The following is a 12643-nucleotide window of genomic DNA, read 5'->3' as shown; positions in this document are numbered from 1 at the left end:
ACAGCACAGCAAGTGCTGCCTCCTTGAAAATAAGATTATTTTAACATATGTATGTGCTATCTAATAAAAACCTGTTGAAAATTTGAGCAATACGCTGGTTAAATCTGCTACCATACACCACAAAGCTCTTTTTCACTGAGATTTTAAATGCAGAAATTAATATTCCAAAAACTGGGAAGTTTCAAGACAGGGAGGAATGATCAATGGATTTCTTTTAAAAAATCATGTCTGTGATTTTGATAACTTAGGAGTTTTAATTAGAGGATGGAAATCCAAGTGAAAACTGAGAGGTCACATAGTAGTGAGTTTGAAATATGCTCCTGACAGTCTCTGAATATCTTTCACTTACAGTGTCTCTTTAAGACCTGATTCCTCAGGGCACCAGCGGCCCTCCCCCCCCACTGCAGGAATTGGATGGGATACTGTTTCTGTGATCATAATGTGAAAACATAGGACTTTCAAAAAGTTATTATTCATGTACTTAAGATTTAGCCTTCAGACGGTGGAAGTTTAGATGTTAAGGCCCCAACATTTCAAATAGATAGCCTCTATGACAAATAAATTGAGAATATGTATCACTAAAAGGGAGTCTCCTGAAACATTCTGACAACATGATGCAGTAGAAGGAAATACATTTAGGATTTGTTAACACACGACACTCTACTCAATGCAGTCTTGTAAAAATACATACTTTACATAAATTATGCTTTTCACAGTAAATTAATATTTATCACATCCCATGATCTGGCATAATGTTGTTTGGAAAGAATAGAATTAGATGTGTGCAAATTAATTGTGCTCATCATAAATGTCAACTCAATTTTTTTTTTTTTTTTTTTGCTTTTTTGGGCATTCATATGCAGAAAAGCAAGTTTGTTCCCCATATTTTGCGTGGTATGGTCTGCTATCGAGAAGAGACTGCTGTTTCAATCTACCTGATCTCCCATGCGGTGCACAGTCTATGCAAGCACCTTCCTGAGGCAGAGAGAAGAAATCTATCTTGCCAATTTTCTCGGTGAAAAACTGCTTTGAGTGATGAATCCTTAGATTGACGATCTCAATAAGCACCAGTGATATGGTTTCTCTGGTCACAAAAGAGGGGAGCTGATGCCTAAGTGGCTGCTGTTTACAGCAAATGGAACAGGCCTTTTGTCATTGCAGAGGACACACTGAAGTGACATATCCTGCTGTGTCCCTCGGTGAGTTACACCCAGGACAGGTCACAAAGATAAAGGGTCCTAATGAACATAAGCTCTATTATGCATGGAATAAATCGTCTCCACTCCTGAGAGACCTGTTCGATTCAATTTCATAGATTTTCCATGGAATTTCACATGTGAACTAACAACCTAAAAAAAAGCTAACACTCTGAAGGACGAGAAATAAAGCCCTTTTTAATCACAATGATTTTGAGTGTGTCCACTGCAAGCTAAGTGAGACACTTAGCTGCCTCCCTGGTCCTCACTGCTCCACGGGCACTCCCCTTCCCATGACATGGCCCTTCCTAGCATAGCAAGAAAAGGAAATCCCACGGCACTGTGCCCACGCTCAGAAAAGGTTTGCACATCCAGGCAGAAAGAGTTAAAAGTTCTGCATACAAATACAAGAGTTCTCAGCAAACTCCATGTCTAAAGTTCAGAGTATTAACTTGGCAACAAGATCACACTGTGACAATAAGTGTCATAGGCTTATTGGGGACAAAGCCTCAGGTGCATCTCTGCTGTCACTATTCGGACAGGCAGCTACTGTCACTTTAACTACCTCAGTCTTTTCCAAGAAGCAGTGGCAAGACTATGAGCTCAGGGGACACATCCATGTACAGTTAATTCAACTGTGCAACTGAAAAGAGTAAATACACTTTATCTACTGTGAAACTGTAATTTTCTAAAAATTGGGGAAAAAGCTGGGTCTTTCACCCAAAATCAATTAGCATGTTGGGATGGAGCTTTCGCTGTGTGATAAAATCATATTCCAGTCTTTAGACATGTTTGTTTCACCTTAAATGGGACTCTTGTTTTTACCTATAAATTAATAAGTGGCTGAAATTTTTATATGAAGTTATACATAAGGACAATTTGTTCCCAGTTGGCTACATCAAGGACGCTCAAAATACACACTGAACCAAAACACTTCTAAAAATACACACACGTTCTTCTTGGGGAGTGAAGAAGCTGAAATGATCCGTCATGAAGACCAACCCCCCAAAGCGTCGGTTCAAAGTGAAGCCAACGAGTTTTATCTTAACTCATCATTGCTCTAGGGGCCTTAGTTTAAAAAAAATAAGTCTTCGTAAAGTTTTAATTAACTGATTAATTTTGAATGAATTCAATTCCTAAGAAGGGCATGACCTTCAATATTCTCTGCTTGCCTAGGATGCCATTTTCTTGAGGATTGGTTCAGCAGTCTTTTGCCCCATGCATGACCTGAAAAGACCTGGGGAGATTCTGCGCAGTGGATTTCCCCGCAGAAGAGGCAGCGTCTTACCCTGCATGAAGAAGGAGCTAGGGAAGGTGCTGGCTGCTGGTTTCGAGGAAGGGTAGCCTGGCGAGTCTCTATTGTAGTCGGCAGTGCTTGCTGATGGAGCATAGACCTGAGGAAGGAGAGACAATTTAGTTTTCCTTGCTGCATTGACCCCAGAACCTCAAGGTCCATTACTTGAGAGGAAGCAGGCACAAAAATGCTAAATTTCTATCACGTCCATTCCAAATCTTATCAAACGCTAGAACACTACCTCTTTCAGAATACAGAAAAACCACCACCACCACCACCAAATGCTGAGTATATCTGTGTGACTGGAAAACCAGGGTGGGGGGATATTTTCCAGTCATAGGCAAGAATACTGTGAAATATGTCTTGTTAAATATATTATATGATACCCACAGGGCTGTTCTGTCCAAGCAACCTTTTTCTGTTGTTGTTTTTTTTGAAATGGTTGTTGTTATTGTTTGTTTGTTTGTTTGTTTTTAAACATAGATGGCCGCTGAGCACATGAAAGGGGAGGGCATGTGTCAAGTCTCTCCATTTTACTTGAGCTTTCAATTATAATTTTTACTTCTGAGAGAAAGAGACAGAGACCCAGAAAACGAATACACTATCCAGACCACAGAAAGTGACAAATACATCTTGGAATATTAAATTCCCATAGTGTCAGCTTTTTGCAGAGCTGCATGAAAAAAGGCCATTAAAAGCCCGGATCTACACAGACCACCAACAATCAGCATGTACACAGGAAGGGAGGGGGGGCACTCCTTTATAGTTCTTATTATTTTTGTGTGTGCAATAAACTTAAAAAAAAGTGTGCCAAAATCCTAATTTACTAAACATTCGTTTACTAATACTCATGAGACTCGGAGAACCAGTCCTTTATAAAAATAGCCTGTGTATTTTCTTGTTTATGTTTCCTTTAAAGAAGAGAGCGTAGTGGAAAAGCATAAATTCATAAGGTATAGTTTAACTTTAATTGGTTCCCCCCTTGCCTTTTCTGCAAATATGATTTTTTTTAAATCCCTAGTTTCTTTTGCTCCAAAAGTTCCTCTCTCCAGATGGTCGGAGAGACTGAAACACTGTCATCCTCTTGATGAAAATGGATACCTTCCTGCCTCCATTTTGAAGCAGGCAGCGGCTCACAAAATTGGCAGTGAGCCTACAGTAATATTCACAGGTCACAGTAAAAGAAAGAGAAATTCACCAATAAAAAGGCTACTGCAGAGTTACCAAAAAATACTCCCATTTTTTTACAGTGCACATCGAATAAACACCCTAAGAAAAATTATATAATTGCTCTCAGAACACCATGAATCACAAACTAAGCATTAATACAAGGTTTAGGATTTCACAAAGGATAGGTCCACAGAGACAGATGTGGGAAAATATGCACGCACATACAAACATCAAATAAATGCTACATAAGCCCCACAGTGCCCTTGAAAATTGGGAGGTCCTAGAGATGGAACAAAACAAAAACAAACCAGAAAAAAACCTAGGCACACTTTAGAAAACAAGGATTTTTCCTAAGTCATGGAGGGATATAAGCCCCATATTACATGGGCTATATTTCACTTTATTTTTTACTTCTCCTCACATTTAAAATATATGAATGTCTGTTTGCTTCTATTTCCACAGGACTTACAATAAGGAAGAAATCTTTTCAATTTTCTTTAAGAGACAAAGAATAAACCTTAACCTGGGAACCCCCAAACAAATCAATACCCTCAAGTTCTGTTAAGCAAAACCCAGCATTTTCTTGAGAACTATACAACTGATAAACCGTCTGGGAAATATTACTGAATGTATTTAGAGGAAGCAGGTCTTCAGAACAGCATAAAGAGATGAAAGAAACCTTACTGTTTAGAGAAAGGAGAAACTGAAAATCAGATCATCTCATCCCAAACACAAAATGAGCACAATACAACTACTATACCTACTATGATATTATCTACAGCCCAGGCTGTTAGCCTGACAGCTGTCTGGCCAGTTGGTATTAACACAAGCTAAGTGTACTATGTATTACTCCCAGGTTTCGGAAATCACTATATGTACTGAAAATAAACTCTGACCCACAATATTAAATCATTTTGTATTTTAAAACAATTGAAGTTAAGTTCTTCTGGAATTATATATAGTATAATTTTAATCATATTCTGCTACATTAACTTTAAACATGTATACCATTACGTCAACACTATGTGATGGCACCAAATGTCACCTTTTATCCCCGATTTGGGCAGAATTAGTTGATATTTCTTCTGGGAGATAAGGACATCTCTTTGGTAATTCTGCTCATGTATAAGGAGGCTATTTGGACTATGAATTATGATCAAGCTCAAAGATATAAGAATAAGATCACGGATCTCAAATTCTTAAGTATGCCTGCGTAAACAGTATCTTTGGGTTAAAAAAAAGGTTTTGATATATATTATACTATACAATTTCTATTTTTTTTGGTGTTGCAGTCAAATGAAGACTCTTTACTTATTTTTTTTAAGTTTATTTATTTTTCAGAGAGACACAGAGAGAGTGAGTGGGGAAGGGGCAGAAAGAGAGGGAGAGAGAGAATCCCAAACAGGCTCTACACTGTCAGCACAGAGCCCGATGCAGGTCTTGAACTCATGAACTGCGAGATCACGACTTGAGCCAAAACCAAGAGTCAGACACTTAACCAACTGAACCACACAGGTACCCCAAGAGTCTTTAGCTACGATGAAAATCTTATTAACAAGAAATGGACCATTGTTTACGGTAAAAAGGCATCTTTCCCACTTCGAGTTACCTTTAAGGTAAAGTGCCCTATAGAATCGTTTATATAAATAAACCGTGCACAGAACTATTGTACTTTTTTTTTCTTCAAAGATTTTATTTTTAAGTAATCTCTACACCCAACATGGGGCTCGAACTCACAACCCCAATATCAAGAGTCACATGCTCTGCTGACTGAGCCAGCCAGGAGCCCCTATATTTCTTAAAAGTAGAAAGAATTAAAGAATTTATTTAGTTCAGCTCCCCTCCTCCATTTTACTTATAAGAAATTTGACAATGGAATGTTCAAAACAACTGCTCAAGGTCTGCAACTTGCCCTACATGCACAACCTTCAATGGCTCTTTATTTTAGGTTACCTTCTTTAAAAATAGTGGTAGAGGTATAAGCTGATATTTATGAAAACAGACTGATCATAATGTTCAGACTTCAGTTTACCTTAATATTTTCATCTTTAATAAGATGACCAGGAAGCTGCTTCATTATTTTTACTTCAGTCAACTATTTTGCTAATACTTCAACCAAAAGACTTGAAAGCATGGGTTTCAATAATGTATTTAATAGAGACACGAAGTTCAATAAGAAAAGCTCACATACAATTGATTTTAATTATACTATTTTGGGTAACTAAAAAGATGATTTAAAGATGATTTGTTAACTAAAATATTTTTTTAAATTTAACAGAACAATGCCAATCATCCCAGATACCTCCAAATAGCTGGAGTCATTTTGGCGACTAACACCAAAAAATCAGCCCAATGAAAAATGAAATAAAAATCCCAAAGTCTAGTTCAGTGTATTGAAATGACTCCCATCTTTGAAACATGAGGAAAGTCTAAAGGGAAACAAAAATCTACACTTCATTTTTCTCTGATAAGGTAGCTTTGACCAAGGTGACTTCTGGCATTCTGATTCCTCCCACAAGAATAACCAAAAACGTGTGAAGTTTGTGTTGCAAAATTGGAAATGGGGAAACTTGGCCAAAGCTCATAGACTGCAGCTCTTTTCCTGAACTATTCATTGAATAAAAGCTTCATGGGAAACTAGTGGCAAAGTATAGTTATGTTCAAATTTAGCACCATTATGTTTTCTCTTACATTTCCGAATTTAAGACAAAACCATGCATACAGAAATTCTGAGTTTAACAAATCTGCCTAGATAACACTAAACCCTGAACTGATAAAAATTAAAAAAATATTTTCATGCTATCTATTTGGTTTTTGTTGTAATTTGAGAAGTATTACTATATTATATTAGCTGTTTCATCCAATGTTGCTGGTTATCCTTTGCTCAGTCATCAAAGAAATAATATAACACCTTTTTAAAATAGAACCTCTGCCTATTTAGAAAAGAAAACCCATCCGTCCACCCCCAATCAACCTCAGTTTGTTCTCCACATTCAAGAGTCTCTCATGGTTTGCCTCCCTCTCTGTTTGAAACTATTTTTCCCCCTTCCCTTTCCCAGTAGGTGATGGGCACTGAGGAGGGCACTTGTTGGGATGAGCACTGCGTGTTGTACGTAAGTGATGAATCATGGAATCTACCCCGAAAACTAAGAGCACACTGTATACACTGTACGTTAGCTAACTTGACAATAAATTAAAACATAAAATAAAATCTTCCATTTGAGAAAGAGGAAAACTAAAGAAAGTTAAATTTGGACTTCTTTATTTTTCATTCTGTTCTGTAGCCTTCACAGTGGTTAGGCCACAGATTTATTAGCTTTAAGCCATTGAAAAGTTTAATCATGTTTTGAAAATGGAAATTCTCTTTACTGTTCTTTGGAAATTAAATTTTTCTATGGCTCTTTAATCAAAAAAGAAAGAAAGAAAGAAAGAAAGAAAGAAAGAAAGAAAGAAAGAAAGAAAGAAAGAAAGGAAAGAAAGAAAGAAAAAAAGAAAGAAAGGAAGAAAAAGAAAACCAAGCAACGTGCACATGAAGGGAGCAGAATGAATATATTACCTTTCCCCTTGATGTTCTCATTTTTATCTGTCTTGGTATATCAGTTTCACTTATGAAAATTTTAAAAATAACAATGATTACCATTTGTTTAGGGCATCTTGTGGCTATTGTTTTTGTGCTAGCAGCTCTATAGAAGTTACTTCTGATTTTCCTAATGTCATACCGAATGGCTATTATTAACAGTATCATTCCTATTTCACAGGGTTGAAGTACAGTAGAGAGATCTAATGTATTGGCCCAAACCAGCCTGGGTCTGATGGAAGGTTCTGCCAATCATTAGTTAGGCAAACCTGGACCAGTTCCGTTAACTTCTCTGGTCTCCAGATTCCTACCTGTAAAATGGGAACAAGAGAGCTTGCTATGTAAAACTTCTCATGAGAATTAAAGGGTATATTGTGTGTGAAACAACTCGTAAATGCCTGGCACGTATTAAACATGCAAAAAAAAAAAAAAAGACAATAGGGTTAATAGTGCTGCCATTGTCTTGATTATCTGAGCAAATGTGACTCAGGAACATTAAGCCACCTTTTCTACATTAACAATCAAGTGGTAAAGGCAGGATTTAAGTGGGTCATCAGTCTATATTATTTCCATTAAAAAAATCCTTGCTCTTAAAAGGCAAAAAAAATTTCATTTTATTTTTAAAATCTTTGTTTATTTTTGAGATGGTAAGGGGAAAAGGGGCAGAGAAAGAAGGGGATAGAGGATCCAAAGCAGACTCCCTGCTGACAGCAGAGAGCCCAATTTGGGGCTCAAATCAAAAACCATGAGATCATTACTTGAGCTGAAGTCAGATGTTTAACCGACTGAGCTACCTAGGCGCCCCTAAGAACACATTTTAAAATATCAACACAAGGCTATACTTTGACCGTAGTTTATAGAAATATTCTTATGGGGGCTTCTTATTGCCTTTTAAGAAAATAAAATGTTATGAGGCATGTTCATAGTAAAACCAATACATATTAATGTTACTTGCTTCCTGAAGTGGGAAGCTAAATTTTAGGGGGATAAAGAGAAGTGGCTCCAGATCATGTGTCAGAAGGTGTGTCACTGAGTGGGGCTGAGTGATAACCACTAGGCAGTATGAGGCACCTTTAAATTCCTTACCATTACTACCCCTTTGTGACTCTGCAAGAACCATGTGAATATATAATTTAACAGTCTTTCGGGCCCTTAAAGAGAGCTGTTGCTTGCTCCATAATGAGTAGAAAATAACAAAGCAGAATTATGTCTCAGATGCCCAAGTTAGCACTTGCGCAGGGATCCCTTAGTAGTTTAGACCTTGGCAGATTTTATAAATATTCTAAACTGTGACAGTGAAACACACAAATGACAAGAGTTTATAGGATGCTGCATGTGATGTTCACAAACCTAGGCCTGTGTTTTGGTGCTTCCCAGCATCTAATGGGGAAACATACTTGTAGGTAGATCAGCTCACTACTCAGGCAACTGGGCTGTACTCTCAATTTATAATGTTGTTTGAAAGACATGGGTCACAGTAAGAGAAAAGAAAGCCTCAGGGCAGTGATACCTCCACATTCAGAAGAATTAATATGGACACCATAATTGTGCCATGTGACCAAGTGAAATGTATCCTGCTAACTGATTCATAAAGCAAGGGGAAGATGTATGTGAAAGTCTTCAGAGAGTATAGAAAAGGATTTGGCATAATAGTAGAAATTATACAGCTCTGAGCCAGACCAACTGGGTTCAGATTCCAGTTCAGATTCCACAATTAATTGTGAGCTGGATGGCGATATAGTGAACCTCAGTTTTCTCCCTAGTGAAATGAAGTTACTCTTTTTGTGAGCATTAGTGATGATATCTGTCAAGCATAATTCTTAATCTGTTGTAGGCACTCAATAAATGATATTATTATTTATGTCTCATTGTAAGTGCTAGTCACCGCTTATTGCTATTTTTAAGAAGTGTCTAGAATGGTGCCACCCAGTACAGTAGCCATTAGTAAAATGTAGTTATTTGAATTAAGCTTAGTTAAAATTACATAAAGTTAAATATCCATTCCCTTAGTCACACTAGACACATTTCAAGTGCTCAACAGCCTTATGTGGTCACTGCTACCACACTGGATATCACTAACATAGAACTCTCCTACTACGGCAGAAAGTTCTGTTGGGAGCACAGGTCTAGACCCATGCTGGTCTGTGAAGAGTCTGCCTGGGCCTTACCCTCCTGGGTAACATGTCACCCTCTGTTAGAGCACCTATTACAATAATGCCAGCCCAAGACTTGATATTCCCTTTAGGCTGCAAGAGCAAGAAATCCTTTGGTGGACTAGCTGGAGAGGCAACTTCTAGGCATCCCTAGCACGTAGCATACGGCGGGTGGTAATAAATATTGATGCTACTGAATGGCAGGATATTTACGTTTTAGTTTTATTTATTATTTTTAGAGTTCCTTGTACTACTACATACTTTTTAAAGTCCTTTTTAGAACCATCTGCCCAAATTCCTGCAAACTGTACCAAGTGGGACATGAGGCAAGAGTATATGTGACTCTCGGTTTCTGGATGTGTAGGAAGCAGAAGAAATTCTTCAACTGCAATTTTGTCCTTGGCCCTTAGTGTCTTTGGCAAAGGAATTATAGTTAGACATGGTGTGATCACTTTTTCGAGACGATAAAAGTTGAACAGATGTTTTAAGTTTTTCTGATCATGTGGTTTCACATTATTGGTAATTGGGTCCCTCTATTCTACTCTCCATTTTTATTACTTTTTAAAAAATCTTTTTATTTGACTTTTTTTTTTTTTTTTACAGATGCTCCTTCCTCTTTTCACGGTACTTTTCTACCTGCTGCCCTCTGTCCTCTCTCTAAGCATCATATTTTTAAAGCTCAGATGCTTTCAACCTTATTCTACAAATGAGCAAAGGAAGAGGTTAATGGACAGAGCCCAGGGCCCCTGACTTTGCATCTAGTCTCCTTGGCACTCTCCTTTCTAAAGTCTTTTCTAACTTTATAACTTAAGTATTCTAATGGGCAGTAAAATGGCATATAAAGTTAATAAACAGATTCAAGTAATGGAGTTGAGTAAGTTATTATAAGGTTTAAAGGCAGTTAATAATGCTCAAGGGCATATAACCGTCAGGCAGTAAATAATCCAAGAGTGCAAAAAACTAAAACCAATAGCAAACTACAGGAATAAAAATTATTTCATGACATATTCTCAGTACAATACACACATTAAGTCCAGGAACATTTACCAATGGAAGAAATCCTACTTCATTTTCAGGTAATGGTTAAAAGCCAATTTGCATTATTGTCACATAAATAGGAAATCTATTTAGAAATAACACATAAATGTCTGCTATATATTGACAAACTGATGGGTATTTAATTATGAATGGAAAATTTCAGAGGTGTAGGCTATTGAAGTTGTGAAGCTTTTATGACCATCTAAATCACTTGAAAGTTTTTATAGGAATTAACCAAATAGTTCTAAATGCCCTAAAATAACTCCTAGTAAGAAGAGGTTTTTTTTTTTTTATTCCACAAACTATCTTTATTGGTAGTCTTAAAACAATCACATTTATCTAAACGTGTAAAATGTACCATTAATGTATATGATATTCCTATTTTATTTTCACTAACAAGCAATTACCTGTCTTCACTCTCCCATATTGAATCACAAAAAGAATATAGGGTCCCCCAAAAGAAATTCCTGAGTATGTAATATATTTAAGAACACAGCCACTTTGAACATCCATCTATATACATCCCATTGCAAATATCACATATAATTTTTCCATTCTTCTATGTATCAGCTGAGTTTTGATGATCTGTTCATGATCAGATCAGTATATCAAATCTAAAGTTAAATACTATAAATGAATTACAGCCAAGAGTTTGATTCTTCTCAGCCACCAAATTTCCTGTTCTGTGTTAAGAAGCAGTAAAATTGTGAGAATTTTAATTCCCTTCCTTGTTTGTATCTTTACCAATCAAATTCTGTAATTGGAAGACATCACCAAGACCCAAAAGAAAGTCACAGAAAGGAGAAGAAGGCCCTGAACCATCATCCCTAGGGGACCAGGCCCCAGACTTGTGATAAGCATGCAGACCTGGGTCGCCTGCAACAATGCCTTTCCCTACAAATGTACCCCTTCTGCAGCAAGCTCGGCGATTACACAGTGAAAAAGTGAGCTGGATCCATTATTGTGTCCTCCTGCGTGCAGGCTTTCCCCCCCATCCCCCCCCCCCACCCCAGGAGCTATGAAAAACCTTTACGGGCAGGCGGCTCTACCATATTCTTTCTTTCCTTCAAATAAAAAGGCAAGAATATTCTTCTTATGTTTTTTTATATAGCTAGCTGTAGTATATTTTTCTAATCTCTGGATCAAATTTCAAACTCTAAAAATAAAATGAATCCACATAGCCTTTGACATGTATAAATATTTACAAGGGAGGAAAAAAATCCTGTTTCAATTTTTTGGAAAAGTACTAAGAATTACTAATAATTATACAATAATATTTCTTCAATTTAAATCTACATAGTGTTCTATTATTTCAGAAGGATTTTCAAGGTGTTATCACTGTAAACCTGAGATTGTAAAACAGCCAGGAGAGATATGATTTGGCTTACTGTGCTATGATACAATAGATATTAAATCATGCACATGATAAACTAGATCTATCAAAGATACAGAACATTTGAGATTTTTAAAAGTGTTTATTTATTTTGAGAGAGTGGGAAGGGGCAGAGAGAGAGGGAGAGAGAGAATCCCAGGCAGGCTCTGCAGTATCAGCACGGAGCCCAATATGGGGCTTGATCACATGAACTGTGAGATCGTGCCCTGAACTGAAATCAAGAGTTGGATGCTTAACCAACCAAGCCACCCAGGTGCCCCAGGACATTTTGATATTTTAAGTTGTTTTCACATATTATCCTACAACCATCTCAGTAATATGTGCAGGAGTTAGCAATTAGAAACAAAGAAAAGAAGTAATTTACTATGGATCATAGCTTAACATTCTCCAGAAGTGGAAAAGGACCTGGTCCCAATGCCTGCCAGCCCAAAGCTCTTGTCACACTTGGCATAAGAAAATAATGTTGATGATAAAAACAGCTAACACTGTACTTAGGATATGCCAGACACTATTCTGGCCAAAAAAAAAAAAAAGTATATATACTCATTTTGTCTGTACACTGACACTGCTGTTGTATTATCATCTTAATTTTACAAATAGGAATCTAAGAGAGAGGTTAAGGAACTTGCTGAAAGTCAGTTAGTTAAGTGGCAAACTGGGCAAAATCACGTAGTTTAGTTTCAGAGTTTGAGCTATAACTACCATTCTACGACATTATCTCTTAACAGCTAAGAATTCTTTCCAGGGGGTTCATGGACTTCCTACCAAAACCCGGCTTTGTGAATCCTGGGTCCCTTATCTACATGCCCTGGGCCGTTTAGC

The 12643-nt window shown here is 37.2% G+C and overlaps 1 protein-coding gene across 6 annotated transcripts in view; it reads right to left on the bottom strand.

The window, feature by feature from the left end:
• Nucleotides 1-12643, bottom strand: part of TCF4 (transcription factor 4) — a 354008-nt gene that overhangs the window by 52582 nt on the left and 288783 nt on the right. For all 6 annotated transcript variants that reach the window (XM_077777707.1, XM_077777708.1, XM_077777710.1 and 3 more), the window contains one exon: nt 2485-2590. In XM_077777707.1, coding sequence (XP_077633833.1) covers nt 2485-2590 — 106 coding nt within the window. The remainder of the gene's footprint in view (nt 1-2484; nt 2591-12643) is intronic.

The sequence above is a fragment of the Crocuta crocuta genome, unplaced genomic scaffold (genome assembly GCF_008692635.1).
Source record: "Crocuta crocuta isolate KB4526 unplaced genomic scaffold, BGI_CrCroc_1.0 scaffold36, whole genome shotgun sequence".
NCBI lineage: Eukaryota > Metazoa > Chordata > Mammalia > Carnivora > Hyaenidae > Crocuta > Crocuta crocuta.
Note: the sequence above shows the minus strand (reverse complement) of the source record. Positions and strands in the feature narration are given on the sequence as shown.